The sequence below is a fragment of the Pseudophryne corroboree genome, chromosome 1, assembly GCF_028390025.1.
Source record: "Pseudophryne corroboree isolate aPseCor3 chromosome 1, aPseCor3.hap2, whole genome shotgun sequence".
Classification (NCBI taxonomy): Eukaryota; Metazoa; Chordata; class Amphibia; order Anura; family Myobatrachidae; genus Pseudophryne; species Pseudophryne corroboree.
Window position 1 is genome coordinate 622,392,182 of NC_086444.1, and position 20,573 is coordinate 622,412,754.

The 20,573-nt window shown below is 49.1% G+C and overlaps 1 protein-coding gene across 1 annotated transcript in view; it reads right to left on the bottom strand.

Annotated features, from left to right (window-relative positions):
* Nucleotides 1–19,691, bottom strand: part of CIMAP1D (CIMAP1 family member D) — a 37,522-nt gene extending 17,831 nt beyond the window's left edge. Inside the window, exons 1-3 of the mRNA XM_063914466.1 lie at nucleotides 19,469–19,691; nucleotides 19,027–19,137; nucleotides 18,723–18,836 (exon numbers count right to left, since the gene is read on the bottom strand). Coding sequence (XP_063770536.1) covers nucleotides 18,723–18,836; nucleotides 19,027–19,137; nucleotides 19,469–19,520 — 277 coding nt within the window. The 5' untranslated portion in view covers nucleotides 19,521–19,691. The remainder of the gene's footprint in view (nucleotides 1–18,722; nucleotides 18,837–19,026; nucleotides 19,138–19,468) is intronic.
* Between the last annotated feature and the right edge of the window lie 882 nt (nucleotides 19,692–20,573).

Consider the following 20,573-nt stretch of genomic DNA (forward strand, 5'->3'; position numbering starts at 1 on the left):
TATAGCCCGGTCCTGGCTCGCTGTGCCAACCTCAGGAGACACCTAACAGGCAGGAAACGGCGTCCAGTTACCCGGATCGTGACAGTTGAGCTGAGAGGCCATCAGATCGATCTGTGGGCAGCCCCACAGATCTGTTATCAGTTGAAACACCTGGGGGTGAAGACCCCATTCTCCTGGGTGGAGGTCGTGATGGCTGAGGAAGTCTGCCTCCCAGTTGTCGACTCGTGGAATGAATATGGCTGACACTGCCCTTGCATTCTATTCGGCCCAGCGGAGAATCTTTGATCCCTCCCTCATGCAGGCCCAGCTCTTTGTTCCACTTTGTCGATTGACATAAGCCACAGCCGTGGCGTTGTCCTACTGTACCTGAATGGCCAGGCCTTGGAGCAGATGAGCTGCCTGTAGCAGAGCATTGTAGATTCCTCTGAGTTCCATAATGTTTATAGGGTGGCAGCTTTCGAGGAGTGACCACCAGCCCTGGAACTGTTGTCCCTGGGTTACCGCTACCCAGCCCCGAAGGCTGGCATCTGTGGTCAAGAGAATCCAATCCTGGATTCCGAAGCTCCACCCCTCCAAGAGGTTGGAGGATTGCAGCCACCACAGGAGGGAGATCCTGGCCTGTGGCGAGAGACATATGACCTGGTGCATCTGCAGCTGTGAACCTGACCATTTCTTCAGGAGATCCAGTTGGAAAATCCTTGTATGGAATCTGCCAAATTGAATGGCCTCGAAGACCAGACCTGAAATCACTGCTCTCAGAGACTCCATTTTGAACCGGAAAATCTGCAGATATGGATTTAACAATTTGAGGTTCAAAATGGGTCTCACTGAACCGTCCGGTTTTGGTACCACAAAAAGGCTGGAGTAGTATCCCTCGCCTTGTTGTTGAGGAGGCACAGGAACAATGACCTGGGTCTGACTTTTGAATGGCCTCCTGCAACATGGTTTCTGAAGCTGGTAAACCCGACTTGAGAAACCTTAAAGGTGGAAGACTTTCGAATTCCAGCTTGTAGCTTTGGGAGATCAGATCTTTTACCAAGGCGTCCTGGCAGGAGCTGTTCCAGATGGAGCTGAAGAATCTCAGTCGAGCTCCCATCCTGAGGTCCCCCTGGAGTGGAGGGACACCATCATGCTGAGGGTTTGGAGGAGACAGAGCGGACGCCCTGTTCCTGGAAAGCGGAGGTGGCAGGTTATAAATAGATTTTAAAGTTTCTATTTTCCTGTCTGCAAGTTCCTTTAAGGCCGTAGCCACAGGAACCGGCAGTACTGTCTTTTTTGACAGACGCAATACTGATGCATCGACAGCAGGGGGAGTTTCCCAGACCTTGCGGCCCTCTTGTGCAAAAGGGAAGGTGGCTATCCATTTCTTTGATACCTGAAATTTCTTATCAGGATTTGCCCATGGCTCTCTAAAAAGATCATTTAGTACCTTAGAGTCAGGAAATGTGACCTGTAGCTTTTTCTGTGATGAGTAAAAGGATTGCTGCACATCCGTCTCATTCCCAGGAATATTTAAGACATCCCTTATAGCAATGATAAGTAAGTCTACTCCTTGTGCAGCAGAGGAATCATCTAATTCAGTATTAGATTCCAGCTCTTCCCCCTCTACATCTGGTACCTCCTCCTCAGATCCTGAGAGGATATCAGGTAACCCCCTTTTTGGGGGGAAATGGATTTGATAGAGTGGAAACACGTCTACTGTCTGCCCTATCTTTTGTCAGAGCAGCTATAGAGTGTTGTAACTGCTGCCTTTCTTGTCTAGCAGTAGTCAGTTCTTTTGATATGTCAGCCATCATAGATCTTATAGAGCTGAGCCACGCAGGCTCCTGCAAATCACCCTTGAAGCCCCACTATCTTGTGAGGGCTGACTGCATTGTTCACACATGAGCGTATCTGCAGGGGAGGGGGAAAACCTGGTGTGACAAACAGCGCACACAGCTTTTGTTACCATGTTGACAGAGGACATTTACATTCACACACAAACACAGAGAACAACAGGTACAAGCAAGCCTGCCCAGTCTATTGTGTGTGGAGATACTCAGAGAGCAGGAACCAGCACCAGCCTACAATTATATAGTTAGAAGTGAGGCAATTTGGTATATAGTGCTTGAGGAGCCTAATCTATAGGTCTCACAGCGGGCTCTGCCCCTTTACTACACCCCTGTACCAGTGTCTGACCGTGGAGGATCCCTTGGAGGAGCTGGCAGTCCTGCAGCAGCGCTGTGTGTGCAGGAAATGGTGCCAAGAAGCCGCTGGTCCCACTCTGAGGAAGCTCCGCCCCTTACAATGGCGACGGAGCTGTGCTGATATTTATACTGGCAAATGCCCCCAAAGTGTGTAAAATAAGGTACAATCACCTATTTTCACTATCGCTGCCAGTGTACACGGGGAGGTTATGGGATCACTGACAGGGTCATCCGTATGCACGCCCCACATTCATGCCGCACATAGGAACTGGGTCCCCCCCTAGCAGGGTCCCCGGTTGTCACTCACCACTCTGCCGACCTACGGGCTCTGTATTGGAGGTGTGCGGCATGCTGCGGGGTGTGTGCACGAGAGCGCAATGACTGTGGTACACTGACCCTCAGGACCGTTGTCCTGTCAGCGGGATCTGACTCAGCACCTCTAAATGAGGCAGGTGTCGGTCCCCATATATGTATATATTGACAACTACTAGTATTTTAAACTATTCTGATCACAGCATGAAAATACATCTAAAAAGAAGTGGTTTTTTTTGTTTTTAGTTTATTTTTATTCTTCAATTTAAATCAATTGTCAGAATAGATGAAAAACTAAACATGCTACATTTAAAATAAGAATTTACTCACCAGTAATTCTATTTCTCGTAGTCCGTAGTGGATACTGGGAACTCCGTAAGGACCATGGGGAATAGCGGGCTCCGAAGGAGGCTGGGCACTCTAGAAAGATTTAGGACTACCTGGTGTGCACTGGCTCCTCCCACTATGACCCTCCTCCAAGCCTCAGTTAGGACACCGTGCCCGGACGAGCAGACATAATAAGGAAGGATTTAGAATCCCGGGTAAGACTCTTACCAGCCACACCAATCACACCGTACAACTCGTGATACTATATCCAGTTTGACAGTATGAAAAACACCTGAGCCTCTCAACAGATGGCTCAAAAATAACCCTTTAGTTAACAATAACTATTTACAAGTATTGCAGACAATCCGCACTTGGGATGGGCGCCCAGCATCCACTACGGACTACGAGAAATAGAATTACCGGTGAGTAAATTCTTATTTTCTCTAACGTCCTAGTGGATGCTGGGAACTCCGTAAGGACCATGGGGATTATACCAAAGCTCCCAAACGGGCGGGAGAGTGCGGATGACTCTGCAACACCGAATGAGCAAACTCAAGGTCCTCCTCAGCCAGGGTATCAAATTTGTAGAATTTAGCAAACGTGTTTGCCCCTGACCAAGTAGCAGCTCGGCAAAGTTGTAAAGCCGAGACCCCTCGGGCAGCCGCCCAAGATGAGCCCACCTTCCTTGTGGAATGGGCATTTACAGATTTTGGCTGTGGCATGCCTGCCACAGAATGTGCAAGCTGAATTGTACTACAAATCCAGCGAGCAATAGACTGCTTAGAAGCAGGAGCACCCAGCTTGTTGGGTGCATACAGGATAAACAGCGAGTCAGATTTTCTGACTCCAGCCGTCCTGGAAACATATATTTTCAAGGCCCTGACAACGTCTAGCAACTTGGAGTCCTCCAAATCCTTAGTAGCCGCAGGCACCACAATAGGCTGGTTCAGGTGAAACGCTGACACCACCTTAGGGAGAAACTGGGGACGAGTCCTCAATTCTGCCCTATCCATATGGAAAATCAGATAAGAGCTTTTACATGATAAAGCCGCCAATTCTGACACTCGCCTGGCTGAAGCCAAGGCCAATAACATGACCACTTTCCACGTGAGATATTTCAGATCCACGGTTTTTAGTGGCTCAAACCAATGTGATTTTAAGAAACTCAACATCACGTTGAGATCCCAAGGTGCCACAGGAGGCACAAATGGGGGCTGAATATGCAGCACTCCTTTCACAAATGTCTGAACTTCAGGTACTGAAGCTAGTTCTTTTTGAAAGAAAATCGACAGAGCCGAGATCTGTACTTTAATGGAGCCTAGTTTTAGGCCCATATTCACTCCTGCTTGCAGGAAATGCAGAAATCGACCTAGTTGAAATTCCTCTGTTGGGGCCTTATTGGCCTCGCACCATGCAACATATTTCCGCCATATGCGGTGATAATGCTTTGCCGTAACATCTTTCCTGGCCTTAATAAGCGTAGGAATGACTTCTTCCGGAATACCCTTTTCCTTTAGGATCCGGTGTTCAACCGCCATGCCGTCAAACGCAGCCGCGGTAAGTCTTGGAACAGACAGGGCCCCTGTTGTAGCAGGTCCTGTCTGAGCGGTAGAGGCCACGGGTCCTCTGAGAGCATCTCTTGAAGTTCCGGGTACCACGCTCGTCTTGGCCAATCCGGAACCACGAGAATGGTGTTTACTCCTCGCTTTCTTATTATTCTCAATACCTTTGGTATGAGAGGCAGAGGAGGGAACACATAAACCGACTGGTACACCCACGGTGTCACTAGAGCGTCCACAGCTATCGCCTGAGGGTCCCTTGACCTGGCGCAATATCTTTTTAACTTTTTGTTGAGGCGGGACGCCATCATGTCCACCTGTGGTTTTTCCCAACGGTTTACCAGCATCTGGAAGACTTCTGAATGAAGTCCCCACTCTCCCGGGTGGAGGTCGTGTCTGCTGAGGAAGTCTGCTTCCCAGTTGTCCACTCCCGGAATGAACACTGCTGACAGTGCTAGTACATGATTCTCCGCCCATCGGAGAATTCTTGTGGCTTCCGCCATCGCCATCCTGCTTCTTGTGCCGCCCTGTCGATTTACATGGGCGACTGCCGTGATGTTGTCTGACTGGATCAGCACCGGCTGGTGTAGGAGCAGGGATTTTGCTTGACTTAGGGCATTGTAGATGGCCCTTAGTTCCAGAATATTTATGTGAAGGGAAGTCTCCTGACTCGACCCTAGTCCTTGGAAGTTTCTTCCCTGTGTGACTGCCCCCCAGCCTCGAAGGCTGGCATCCGTGGTCACCAGGACCCAGTCCTGTATGCCGAACCTGCGGCCCTCTAGAAGATGGGCACTCTGCAGCCACCACAGTAGCGACACCCTGGTTCTTGGAGACAGGGTTATCAAGCGATGCATCTGAAGATGCGATCCGGACCATTGGTCCAACAGGTCCCACTGAAAGATTCTGGCATGGAACCTGCCGAAGGGAATTGCTTCGTAAGAAGCCACCATCTTTCCCAGGACCCGCGTGCAGCGATGCACTGATACCTGTTTTGGTTTCAGGAGGTCTCTGACTAGAGATGACAACTCCCTGGCTTTCTCCTCCGGGAGAAACACTTTTTTCTGGACTGTATCCAGAATCATACCCAGGAACAGTAGTCGTGTCGTCGGAACCAGCTGTGACTTTGGGATATTCAGAATCCAGCCGTGCTGGTGCAGCACCTCCTGAGATAGTGCTACTCCCACCAACAACTGTTCCTTGGACCTCGCTTTTATTAGGAGATCGTCCAAGTACGGGATAATTAAAACTCCCTTTTTTCGAAGGAGTATCATCATTTCCGCCATCACCTTGGTAAATACCCTCGGTGCCGTGGACAGTCCAAACGGCAGCGTCTGGAATTGGTAATGGCAATCCTGTACCACAAATCTGAGGTACTCCTGGTGAGGATGGTAAATGGGGACATGCAAGTAAGCATCCTTGATGTCCAGGGATACCATGTAATCCCCCTCGTCCAGGCTCGCAATAACCGCCCTGAGCGATTCCATCTTGAACTTGAATTTTTTTTTTTTTTTTTTTTATGTATGTGTTCAAGGATTTCAAATTTAAAATGGGTCTCACCGAACCGTCCGGTTTCGGTACCACAATAGTGTGGAATAGTAACCCCGGCCTTGTTGAAGTAGGGGTACCTTGATTATCACCTGCTGGGAATACAGCTTGTGAATTGCCGCTAGCACCGCCTCCCTGTCTGAGGGAGCAATCGGCAAGGCAGATTTTAGGAACCGGTGGGGTGGAGACGCCTCGAATTCCAGTTTGTACCCCTGAGATACTATTTGAAGGATCCAGGGATCCACCTGTGAGCGAGCCCACTGATCGCTGAAATTCTTGAGGCGGCCCCCCACCGTACCTGGCTCCGCCTGTGGAGCCCCACCGTCATGCGGCGGACTTGGAAGAAGAAGCGGGGGAGGACTTTTGCTCCTGGGAACCTGCTGTTTGTTGCAGTCTTTTTCCCCTACCTCTGCCTCTGGACAGAAAGGACCCGCCTTTTCCACGCCTGTTTTTCTGGGTCCGAAAGGACTGAACCTGATAAAACGGCGCCTTCTTAGGCTGTGAGGGGACATGGGGTAAAAATGCTGACTTCCCAGACGTTGCTGTGGAAACTTGGTCCGAGAGACCATCCCCAAATAATTCCTCACCCTTATATGGTAACACTTCCATGTGCTTTTTTGAATCTGCATCTCCTGTCCACTGGCGAGTCCATAAGCCTCTCCTAGCAGAAATGGACAATGCACTTACTTTAGATGCCAATCGGCAGATTTCCTTTTGTGCATCTCTCATATATAAGACTGAGTCTTTTATATGGTCTATGGTTAACAGGATCGTGTCTCTGTCTAATGTGTCAATATTTTCTGACAGTTTATCTGACCACGCAGCGGCAGCACTGCACATCCAAGCTGACGCAATAGCTGGTCTAAGTATAATGCCTGTGTGTGTATATACAGACTTCAGGATCGCCTCCTGCTTTCTATCAGCAGGTTCCTTGAGGGCGGCCGTATCCGGAGACGGTAGTGCCACCTTTTTAGACAAACGTGTGAGCGCTTTATCCACTCTAGGGGGTGTTTCCCAACGTGACCTATCCTCTGGCGGGAAAGGGAACGCCATTAGTACCTTCTTAGGAATTACCAATTTTTTATCAGGGAAAACCCACGCTTCTTCACACACTTCATTTAATTCATCTGATGGGGGAAAAACTACAGGTAGTTTTTTCTCTCCAAACATAATACCCTTTTTAGTGGTACCAGTAGTTATATCAGAAATGTTTAACACCTCTTTCATTGCCTCAATCATACAGTGAATGGCCTTAGTGGGCATCAGGTTTGACTCATCGTCGTCGACACTGGTGTCAGTATCCGTGTCGACATCTGGGTCTGCTTGAGGTAGCGGGCGTTTTAGAGCCCCTGACGACCCATGCGACGCCTGGGCAGGCACGAGCTGAGAAGTCGGCTGTCCCACATTTGGCATGTCGTCGATTTTCTTATATAAGGAGTCTATACGTGCACTCATTACTTTCCATAAGCCCATCCACTCAGGTGTCTGCCCCGCAGGGGGTGACATCCCTTCTAAAGGCATCTGCTCCGCCTCCACATCATTATCCTCATCAAACATGTCGACACAGCCGTACCGACACACCGCACACACACAAGAAATGCTCCGAATGAGGACAGGACCCACAAAAGCCCTTTGGGGGGACAGAGTGAGAGTATGCCAGCACACACCAGAGCGCTATATAATGCAGGGACTAACTAAGTTATGTCCCCTATAGGTGCTTTTTATATTATATATGTATTGCGCCCAAATTTAGTGCCCCCCCTCTCTGTTTTTACCCTGTTCTGAAGTGTAGACTGCAGGGGAGAGCCAGGGAGCTTCCTTCCAGCGGATCTGTGAAGGAGAAATGGCGCCAGTGTGTCTGAGGGAGATAGCTCCGCCCCTTTTCCGCGGCCTATTCTCCCGCTTTTTTCTGGATTCTGGCAGGGGAATTTACCACATATATAGCCTCTAGGGCTATATATTGTGGTATTTTTGCCAGCCAAGGTGTTTTTATTGCAGCTCAGGGCGCCCCCCCCCAAGCGCCCTGCACCCTCAGTGACCGGAGTGTGAAGTGTGCATGAGGAGCAATGGCGCACAGCTGCAGTGCTGTGCGCTACCTTGGTGAAGACTGATGTCTTCTGCCGCCGATTTTCCGGACCTCTTCTTGCTTCTGGCTCTGTAAGGGGGACGGCGGCGCGGCTCCGGGACCGAACACCAAGGACTGGGCCTGCGGTCGATCCCTCTGGAGCTAATGGTGTCCAGTAGCCTAAGAAGCCCAATCCGGCTGCAAGCAGGCGAGTTCGCTTCTTCTCCCCTTAGTCCCTCGATGCAGTGAGCCTGTTGCCAGCAGGTCTCACTGAAAATAAAAAACCTAAAATTATACTTTCTTTCTAAGGGCTCAGGAGAGCCCCTAGTGTGCATCCAACCTCGGCCGGGCACGAAATCTAACTGAGGCTTGGAGGAGGGTCATAGTGGGAGGAGCCAGTGCACACCAGGTAGTCCTAAATCTTTCTAGAGTGCCCAGCCTCCTTCGGAGCCCGCTATTCCCCATGGTCCTTACGGAGTTCCCAGCATCCACTAGGACGTTAGAGAAAATAGGGTATCCCACACAAAGAGGGGGGTTTACAGCATTTCTACAACCGAGTATCATCATGTATTCTAATGCGTAGTGGATAAAAAGAGCATACTGTAAGTATGAGCAAAGCACTGTGACTGTAGAGCAAGTCTTGTTTGCCCCTTTTTTCCAGACAACGTAAAGCTGTACTAACAACTACAAGGTACAGTTTAGAAAGCTTCTCCCTATGCTAGCTAGAGCCATGGGTGCTGCTCCATGCAAGCACTGCCATTGGCCATTTCTGAGGTGTAAGATATATTCAGTGGTGCAAGTGGGCGGGTACGGGTGGGTACGGCGTACCCGTAAGAATTTAGCCGTGGGTACGCCGTACCCACACCGACGGGCCGCCGCTCCTCTTCCTTCCCTCCCTCCCCCACGCCGCACCGCCGCACACGCCGCAACGCCGCTGATGTGAGGGCAGGAGAGGCAGGAGAGTGCAGCCTGCGCCTCTCGTTCCCCTCAGTCTCCGGTGGGTGTTTCAGTTTACTTCAGCGCCGATCCGTGAGCCAATCAGAGCTCGCACCCGCGAGCTCTGATTGGCTCACGGATCGGCGCTGAATTAAACTGAGACACCCGCCGGAGACTGAGGGGAACGAGAGGCGCAGGCTGCACTCTCCTTCCCTCACATGACAGACAGGAGGACAGCGACGGCAGCGGCAGCGGTGAGTAGGGGAGGGGGGCATGTTATACCTGGCACTGGGGGGGCATGTATACCTGGCACTGGGGGCATATCTGGCACAGGGGGGCATATATACCTGGCACTGGGGGATATCTGGCACTGGGGGGGCATGTTATACCTGGCACTGGGGGATATCTGGCACTGGGGGCATATCTGGCACAGGGGGGGTATATATACCTGGCACTGGTGGATATCTGGCACAGGGGGCATGTATACCTGGCACTGGGGGCATATCTGGCACAGGGGGGCATATATACCTGGCACTGGGGGATATCTGGCACAGGGGGGCATGTATACCTGGCACTGGGGGCATATCTGGCACTGTAGGGGCATTTCTGTATCTGGCACGGGGGGCAATGTATATCTGACACAGTGGGGGCATTTGTGTATCTAGCACTGTGGGGCAATGTGTATCTGACACTGTGAGGCAATGTATGGCACTCTGGGGGCATTTCTGTATCTGGCACTGTGGGGCAATGTGTATCTGGCACTGTGGGGCAATGTGTATCTGGCACTCTGGGGACATTTGTGTATCTGGCACTGTGGGGCAATGTGCATCTGGCACTGTGGGGCAATGTGTATCTGGCACTCTGGGGACATTTGTGTATCTGGCACTCTGGGGACATTTGTGTATCTGGCACTGTGGGGCAATGTGTATCTGGCACTGTGAGGCAATGTGTATCTGACACTCTGGGGACATTTGTGTATCTGGCACTCTGGGGACATTTGTGTATCTGGCACTGTGGGGCAATGTGTATCTGGCACTGTGGGGTTATATGTATCTGGCACTGTGGGGCAATGTATATCTAGCACTGTGGGGCAACGTATATCTGACACTATTGGGGTCATACGTGTATCTGCCCCTCCCCCATATGTGTACCACGCCCCCATTTTCATTGGCCACACCCATTTTTTTTGCGCGCGCGCGCGCCTTAGGCGCGCGCACACAGTACCCATAAGACATTTTTTCTACTTGCACCACTGGATATATTATGAATAATAACAACATGTTTTGCTTAATCAAAAATAAAATAAGTGATGCTAAAATGTGCTGTAGTCTCCATGACTGAATACTAAGAACAATTTACAGCAGACACTTTAAGGGTCTATCCAATCAGGACAACATGTTTCATGTTAAAAGCAATAATGGGTATTTGACAGTAGCTGCTGAATTTTGTCTCCCTCTAGTGGGCACTGTTCGTATATCAAGTTAGAATTTTTTTTTGTCTAAATCAGTGGTTCTCAAACTCGGTCCTCAGGACCCCACACAGTGCATGTTTTGCAGGTAACCCAGCAGGTGCACAGGTGTATTAATTACTCACTGACACATTTTAAAAGATCCACAGGTGGTGCTAATTATTTCACTTGTGATTCTGTGAGGAGACCTGCAAAACATGCACCGTGTGGGGCACTGAGGACCGAGTTTGAGAACCTGTGGTCTAAATCATGATCATCATTGTTTGTTTTTTAAGCTCCATAAATCTCCAGTGCAGGATAGTAAGAATCAGCAGTGGGGGCTGCAGCGATGACAATGTAGTGCATAGCACATATAAACATTCATGTTCTGATGTATGTAATAATATATGTGCCGGCTGGTCAGTAGCGTATCTTGCCACGGGCAAGCAGGACTTTGGCCTGGGGCGCCGCCTTCCGGAGGGCGCTGGGTGCCATCCGGAGGGCGCCGCACCAGGGCAAGATCCGCTGCTGCTGTGTGCCCCCCGCTGCCCGCTGCCCCCCTGCTGCCACTGGCCGCTGCCCCCCCGCTGCTGCTGTGAAGGGAAACTGGACGCGTACGCGTCTAGTTCCCTTCGTGAAGAGGACCTTTGCTGTGCGGTGCGCGATGACATCACGCGTCTAGTTCCCTTCATGGAGAGGACCTTTGCTGTGCGGTGCGCGATGAAGTCATCGCGCACCGCACATCATTTCAGTCTGTACAGGGGGCGTAAATGACCACGCCCCCTGTACGAAGCCACGCCCCCTATTGCCGCCCGGGGCGCACAGAGCGCCAGAACCGGCCCTGCGGCTGGTGGCAGTTCTGTGTGTATCAGGCACCACGCAGCACCCAGCATAAGGCAGGCTTGGACTGGCCCACAGGGGTACATGGGAAACCACAGGTGGGCCCCACTGCCTGGGGGCCCACCTCCTGCTCTAAGGATCAGGTTCCAGACTGTGCACTTGAATTATACATCATACATGTGTTACCTTATACTGGACTATGGTGTATTTTCTACAGTGCATTGCTGTTATTAATCTGGTACATTATCATGCATGCAGCCAGGGGCGTATCTACCTATTGGCCAGGATGGCACTCGCCAAGGGCGTCAGCTGAGGAGGGGTGCCGCCCAGCGGTGCCACCCGCGGCCAGTAGGTAGATTCAGTAGCGGATTTACCGCTAGGCAGCCAAAGCATCCGCTTAGGGCCCAACGGGTGTCAGGGGGCCCGGGCCGCCCACCGACAGGGATGCTTAATTGAGTGCATATTTCCATAATAGGGCGGGGATAGCGGTGCATCATGTGTCCTGGGTGCCGGTGTCAGCGGGGTGCAACAGCAAAACTTCTGTGTCCTGACGCGGGAAGGAGGGGGAGCCGGCGGCTGCCAGTGCTCAGGGGATGGGGACGGGGGTGCACAACTTCTGTGCCTTGCGGGGGAAGGGGTGATCCGGCGGCTGCCAGTGCTGCGGTGACAGCGGCTGTCAGTGCAGCAGGAGGGGGGGGGTGTTGGGTGCCAGGCCCAGGTGCGGTTTGGTCCGCCAGGACCCCGGGATGGTCTTCGCTCGGCTGGGTCACGTTGTCCCATTTGGGGCTTCCCAAAACCACTCTACCCCCTGCCGGGCTGGCTGCTGCAAGTGTTAGCCCCTCGCCGGAGCTTACACCAGCGGCTGATTCTCTGCTCAGCCGGGTCTTGTTGTTCCATCTGGGGCTGCCTGTAACCCTCCCCACCTCCCTCCCACACCAGCTGCCGCAAGTGCTAGCCCCGGCCTATAGTCCCACCCTCCCACTGGAGTTTACAGCTGCGGCTTTACTTGTTATTCTGCCGGCGGCAGGGCATGTATGTGTGTTCTAGTGAACTCCCTCCCCATGCGCGGGCCTGCGGACTGACGTAGACTAGAGTGTGCGACGCAGGATGGGGTAGGTGGCGCTCTCCCTTTCCGGGGCTCCTCCAGATGCAGCTCCGCAGCCATATTCCTCACGGAGCAGAGCATGGCTTACCGGCAGCTGGACTCCCGTGATGTCTGCGGCGGCACTTTCCCAGACTGGCCCCTACCCTGGAAAACTGTGGCCCTACTGCAGGGGAATGAACCACGCTTTCTGAAGGCCTGGTTCGGGCTGGCCAAGCTCGTGGTGGTTACTGCCTTCCTCCTACATCCGAAGAGAACACCAGTGGGGCCCAGGACCTCATCACCAGCCCAGGTCTGTCTCATATGTGTGCATCATGTATGTGTAATGTGTGTGATATATATGTATCATGTGTGTGTGTGTGTGTGTGTGTGTGTGTGTGTGTGTGTGTGTGTGTGTGATGTATGGTTATGTGTGAAATATCTATATCATGTATGTACAGTATGTGTGTGTATCATGTATACAATGCTGTTCTCCATGCTGTACACTGTAGGAATCTCTGAGGCTCCCTGTGAGGGGGCTTCTAATGTCTATAAAAATGCCCTGTGGGGGCTGTTACTGTGTATAATACAACTGTCCTCTCACACCCCCTATTCCTCCTCTCTCTCTCTCTCTCTCTCTCTCTCTCTCTCATCTCATCTCCCACTATTCCTCACCTCTCTCCCATCTACCCCTATCCCTCATCTCACACACCCCATATTCCTCCCCTCTCTCTCTACAGTGTCTCTCTATTCCTCCTTTCTCTCCCTCTCTCTTGTCTCCCCCTATTCCTTCTTTCTCTCTGTCTCCCGTTTCATCCTATACCTCCTTCTCTCTCATCTCCCCCTATTCCTCCTCTCTCTCTATATATATATATATATATATATAGTCACTACTGTGTGGCATAATGTGTATAAGGGGTACTACTGTGTAGCATAACGTGAACAACGGACATTGCTGTGCTGTGTAATGTTAGGGATGCTACTGTGTGGTGTAATTTGTATTTGGGTACTATTGAGTGGCCTCGTCCCTTTTTTGGCATATGCGCCTTCGATATTTCAAATATGAGCGGGTGTGGGGCACCAGTTCTTTACTTTGCCAGGGGCGCTCAGACCCCTAGATACACCCCTGCATGCAGCAGCTGAATTTACTCTATATATTTATGAAGGGGCCCAGATGTTGCACTCTCTAATGGTTAGTCAAACCAATGATGTGGCAGGCAACACCCCCTCTGCAGACTGGCCACACCCCTAAACATGGGCCCCTACCACTGCATTCCCCCAGTGGGCCCTACATGCCCCAGTCTGACACTGGCATAAGGTATCACACTTCTTCTAAGCCAACCCCCAGACTCCTGTAAAACTAGCCAATGGGAGTCTGGGGGCAGGCTTAGGAGGAGTGTGATGCCTTATGCTGAGCACTGGGTGCACCATGGCGCCTGAAACACAGTGCTACTGATCCCCGGGGAAACCAGCCAGCATATACATTACATACTCAGAACATGTATGTTTCTACTGTATGTGCTAAATGGTTCCCCCTGCACTGTATAGTCCCGCGCTACAACTGCCACTGGTATGAATAACAACTCGTATAAAATACAAATCATACATAAAAACAAGAGAAGTATGGATGTTCGTATGGATGATGAAGGAGATGCCGATAAGAGAGTAATTTTGTATTTGATTTTTAAGGTCAGTTTAAGTTGGCTGAAATCAATTCGAATCAACATTCCTTTTCACTGTCCAAATTGTTCATTTACTAACATTCGATTTTGATATTGGTTTCAAAATCTAATTCAATGTCTCTCGATTTTGACTAGTGATTTCTTGTTCAGTTTTAGATGTCCATTTCAAAATAGAACATAAAATCACCTATAAAATCGAACATGAAATCGAAATGAAATAGAACAAACACTTCCTTATGTATTGGTTCCTCTAATTCTGGTTTGTGTACATCTCAGATGGTGAAGCGCATGCACGTCGCATACATTGCCCCCTAAGCCACAGCCTGTTACTGTTTGGGGGGGGGGGGGAATACAAGATATTGATGTGCACTTTGTCCATATCTGAATGAGGCCCATACAGCCACAGTGAACCACATGTTTGGTTCCCTTTTTATCAAAGATGCACGCAGATCTTCAAATGTTTCTTGAAATCTTTTTAAATTAATAAAAACATTTAAAACCATGTAATTTGTACCTGTCACATAGAGCCTTTAGGCTAGAGTATTATTAATATCTGGTCTTACTCATTGATGGACGCTATGACGACTGCCCTGCAATTGTGCACATTGAGGATGTGCGAAGTTATTCCAAAAAACCAACAGCCCTGAAACGTACAAAGACACCTGCGGAGCCATTACAAAGGCGCAGCAACTGCGTACACATTCCCAGCGCACACGCAGATCCTTTGATAATCATCAGCTTGATTAAATCAATGGTGGTCATTCCGAGTTGTTCGCTCGCAAGCTGCTTTTAGCAGCTTTGCACACGCTAAGCCGCCGCCTACTGGGAGTGAATCTTAGCTTCTCAAAATTGCGAACGAAAGATTAGCAAAATTGCGAATAGACACTTCTTAGCAGTTTCTGAGTAGCTTCAAACTTACTCGGCATCTGCGATCAGTTCAGTGCTTGTCGTTCCTGGTTTGACGTCATAAACACACCCAGCGTTCGCCCAGACACTCCTCCGTTTCTCCAGCCACTCCCGCGTTTTCCCCAGAAACGGTAGCGTTTTTTCACACACTCCCCTAAAACTGCCTGTTTCCGCCCAGAAACACCCACTTCCTGTCAATCACACTACGATCACCAGAACGAAGAAAAAACCTCGTAATGCCGTGAGTAAAATACCTAACTGCATAGCAAATTTACTTGGCGCAGTCGCAGTGCGAACATTGCGCATGCGCAGTTAGCGGAAAATCGCTGCGATGCGAAGAAAAATACCGAGCGAACAACTCGGAATGACCCTCAATGGCCACACAGCATGGCATCCTGATGCCGGAGCAACAATACTTGAGTACGGATTCGCAGGTACACCTAGCGGTACCTCTCAAACACGGCAGCGACACACCTGCATTTCTGCACCACTCCCCCGTCAACGCCCACAAGCGGTGCCTGTCATCACTCTGTGTAAAGGTAAGCGTTGCAGGCAGCATTACTATGAGAGTTTGGCGCATGCGCAGTGCAAAGCATATGTATGCGCAATTTACAAATAATTGCTCAATTGCAAAACATTGTCATAGCGCCTGTCATCTCTACTTTTATAGACATCATAATGAAGGTTTAGGGAATCAATGAATAATAAAATAAAGGTGTCCAGCATTTGGGGGGGCTACAAGCAAAAGCAGCCAGTATATATCCTGCATGTACAAACAAATGCATACATGAAAGTGGAGCAGTCCCAGAAAAACGGGAGTAGTGGGGGGAAAGCACTCTCACTGCTGCCCTGTGTACGGCATCTGTTCACCGGGAGTGTGGGGCATGCTGCCAGAATGATTAAAACAGGAGTGTGATGCCATGGTCCTTTTCAGGTGCACGCACCTTCAGCATGCACATATAGTCCTGAATTTATCCAGCAAAATGTTGAGAGGTATGAAAATGTATTTGCAAACTTACAGTGCAAAATGGGTTGTTGCAGATACAATATTAGTTGCTTTTTTGTGCTTTGCTCACACCTCAGAATCAGCCCCTCATAGTCAGCCTGCACTCCTTTATGTTTTATTTACATTTTCGTCACTCAGTCGTAGCCATCATACTTACCAACTTCCCAGGTGGCCCCAGCAGGAGGGGGCAGCCAAGTCGTAGATATCATACTTACCAACTTCCTGGGTGCCCCCAGCAGGAGGGGGCAACTTCCTGGGTGACCCCTGAAGGAGGGGGCAGCCAAGTCGTAGATATCATACTTACCAACTTCATGGGTGCCCCCAGCAGGAGGGGGCAACTTCCTGGGTGCCTCCAGCAGGAGGGGGCAGCCAAGTCGTAGATATCATACTTACCAACTTCCTGGGTGCCCCTAGCAGGAGGGGGCAACTTCCTGGGTGCCTCCAGCAGGAGGGGGCAGCTTCCTGGGTGGCCCCAACAGGAGCGGGAAGCCTGGAAAGTGAGCCGAACTGTGGGTGTGATGGTACATTTCCATCATCATGGCCACGCCCCCACTACACAATGCAATTTTTTTTACCAGCATTGTGAAGTGGGGTCACAGTGATGCAATTCAGCTCCAGCTGCTTTATCTGCTGATCGGCCTGCCCACTTTAGACATGTAACTGGGCAGCTGCGGGGGGGATGGTGGCCAGCTTGGTAGACTTGCCACTTTTCTGGGTGGCAGGGAGCATCACCCAATTATTGTTAGCCTTCTGGCCATTTTGGAAGTGTAGGCAAGTATGGTAGCTATCCTTTCACCAAATGTCTGGTGAGTAACTTTCTAATACTTTTGTTTACTAAAAATCACAGCAGTCATGTATTTGAGCCAATTCCATCCACAACCCCCCTCCCAGCACATTCTGATTAAACGTTATATTTATTTAGCATTTACTGTCTTGCTGGCATGTTTTCCCCAGCAGTGAGTCAGACGGTCTGTAGCACATTGCTGTTCTCTATTCAGTAAAGACTTGTAAAATATAAATAAAGTCTGATAAATAATTCATATACATAAAGTATAATAAGAAACAGTGTATTTTTAATGGATTGTGTTGCATAAGATCATTAAGAATGTCTCTCTTATTGATTCTATTACTTTTGGAATGTTTATTTTCACAAATGTTAAACTCAGAATTTGGTAGCATCTAACTGATGTTAAATTGGTTCTTACAGCAGAGGCTGTATGCTACAGTAAGTATTCAAAGCACTTGGGGCTCTGGTCAGCATTCTCTATAGACACCAGTGTTCTAAAGGAAAGATTTGTTTACTAAATGTCTATTCCACAGTGAATTATGCAACCGTGATCACCCTCATTTGGGCTCATTCGCATGGATGTGGGGACAAGTAAGTGTACAATTACCTAAGTGACTGTTATAGGCCCTACACACAGTGGCTGACATCCTCAAAGATATGAACGATCTTGTTCATTATTGAACGAGATAACGTTCATATCTTTGAGTGTGTAGTCACCAGCAATGAACGATGCGCGGCCCCGCGCTCGTTCCTCGCTGGTGCCCTGTCGGCTGTGCATGCAGGCCAATATGGATGATCTCATCCATATTTGCCTGCACTTGTATGGAGCCGTGTGACGGGGGGGGTAAAGAAACTTCACTCCCCCTGTCACTGCCCCCCCCCCGTATCGGCGGTCGGGCAGCTCGGCGGCGTATCGCCATGTCTGTAGGGCCCTTAAGATTTGCAACACATATGGACAGCTTAAAGGTGGCTGGAGACAGAATGAACAGTTTAGAGAAACAAAATGTAAGCTATAACTAGCGGTGTAAGTATGCGGGTACGGAGTACCCTTAAGAATTTGGCAGTGGGTACGCAGTACCACCTGCCACACACTTTGCTATTACCACAATTATAATGTGCCACAAAGCAACAAGACCATGGTGCTTGGCAGCATGACGGCTCCTCCCACTTTGTCAGGGTTACTGGGAGTGTGAGCGACAGTGGCTGTATTTTCCTGTTATAATGGAGGCATTACTATATATTGTTATTAAATTGGGGGCATCACTATATATTTCTATTATACTGGAGGCATAACTATATATTTTTAGCCTTGCCTCCAGATTCCCCCCCCCCAAAAAAAGGGGCTGTTGTGTGGCCAAGCCGCTAGTGTCATGTACCACTCCCACTAGCAGCATGTGGACACACCCCTCACACACATGGTCACGCCCATTTTCTGGCACTCAGTAAAATATTTCTACTTGCACCACAGGCTATAACCGGTGGGATGTAATGGAGTCTGACATCGCTGGAGATGTGGTATGCTGGACATTTATTCAAGGGACAAACACTTACAAGGCAAAACCATGCCTTGTAAGTGACTCCATTGCATCCCGCTGATTGAGCTCATTTTTTTTTTTCTTTAGCGTGCCATATAGTATTCACAGAGCCGTTCAGGGAAAATACAAGAACAGAGAAACTGAGATAAACCAGTAATAAGTGCAAGGTGATAATGCACCAGCCAATCAGCTCCAATATGTAAATTGACAGTTTGGAGCGGATTGGCTGGTGCATTATCACCTTCCACTTATCACTGCTTTATCACTTCTCCAGGCTTAATACATCTGACCCAGTGACTGTAAGATGACGTAACAGTGGTACATTACAGTGTAAAAACTGATGAACTAGCGAGGGTAGGTAATAGAGATATTTTGAAACCAACAGGATACAATGAGCGTTAACCAATGTACAGGATGTAAAAACAATTATTAAATAATCATTCTTTTATCTAGTTGTCCTATAAAATGTACACCATGCCATCTAATACAAGTGGCTAGTTGCTCTCACCTGCTGGTCTGCCACGAGCCAACATGGAATAGGCAGGTCCGGCACTCCGGCCAAAGCGTGTCAGGCATGGCTCCACATAATATCGAGGTCCTGGGCTGGAATGATTAAGATCAGCTGAAGCAGTGGATGAGACAAGAACAAAATTAGGAAATTGCAAAACAATAAAAGGAGAAGAGACAAACAATAGCAGGTGGATGGTCAGAACTTTAGACTACACAAAGTAATATAATAAAATATTCAAAAGCTTCATAGGATACCGTATCACTTGGTTTGTTATTTAAAATGTTTTCTACATCACACTCACCAGAGTGGCTTCTCTGTCCATGGAAAGAATATGCTGGACTTGAGTATTTTGTATAATCATGGCCCACAAACCCCACGGTTGGGGGCAGGTTGTACCGTGCAGGACCAGGACCTGTATAAAGTTGCAAGAGTCAACGAACAAAGTAGGTTAGAGCACAGTCAATAAGACATGCAGGATACATTGGATTAAGCACATTTGTAGAGGACTTTGAGACACACTGTTTTAATGATGATAACAGCAGAAATCACAGTGTCTATTCAGGAGGTGTTTAGATACAAATCTTTCTATGGCAGGGAGATAAAATGGTAGAGGAACACAGACTGATTGACCTACACTCTCAGGCTAGATACTTGGAAAATGTTTATATACGAGGAACAGAAAGTTAATTGGCGCAAGGATTAGACACAACGTGTTATACAGATAACATGCTGAAAAAACTCACCAGTGTCCTTTGCTGCAATCATGGGCGTTTTTCTCTCTACTTGCTCTTCCATCTTCTATAGAGCTGGATTATCAATATGTTATGTCCTAAAAACGTTATTTACCAAACGCAGTGAATTGTGGTAGCATATGGGGATGACAGATTAATATTGCTCATGAATTGTATCCTATTTAAGGAATTTTGGTGAACAAGATTGTCTTGTTATGGATGTCCCTCTGTTACTCTGCAGGTCACACCGTGGTAATGTGACCTGAGGATGTTCTAATGTGTAAACTTATCCCAGTGCTGTCTCACCACTCACCACCCCCTCCCAAACACACCCATCAACCTCTCTCATTATCTCTCTCAGCTCCAAGTCACTGATGCAAGACCAGCTCCATTATAATAATTGCTTAAGCCTACTTAAGCATTTACCTGCCAGTACATAATAAATCATATTTTAAGCTCAATTTAAATTTTTCAATTTCCAGACATGCTTCTTGTGCTTGACTGTCTTTGTCTTTTTGTCGATAAGTACAGAGATAGCCATTGCCCATTTGCAATAGTACAATGAGGAATATCCAAGATGGGATATACTATGCTAATGTAACATACCTGTATTTAAACATATTTGCATGAATGAAGAATTGTTGTGGACCAGCACTTCTCTAGTACAGTAGTATCAGGGCTGGATTAAGGGCCTCATGGGCCTGGTGCTGAAAATGTTCTAGGGCCTATTATGAGAAGAAGGGGTGTGACCAGTGCTGTGTGGGTGTGGCCAGTGCCATGGAGACCTGTAGACTACTGTAGACCTGTACACTTCCCACAGCAAGCTCTGCCACTCTGGTGCTTGTAGTGCATGTCTCTGTCCGGGGGGGGGGGGGGGGGGGGGGTGTCCTGTCTAAAGGGATGCCTCTGACAGCTGTCACAGGAGAAATGGGGAGGGAGAGATTACAACCTCCCTGTTTGGTCTGGAGTCTGGACCTTTGCGGTTTTTACCCCATATCCAGACCATACAGGGATGCTGTAATCTCACCCTTCCCTCTCCTTGGTGACAGCTGTCACAGACACCCCTCAGGATGGGACACCCTAGGACGGGGAAGCACGCACACTACAAGCTGCAGAG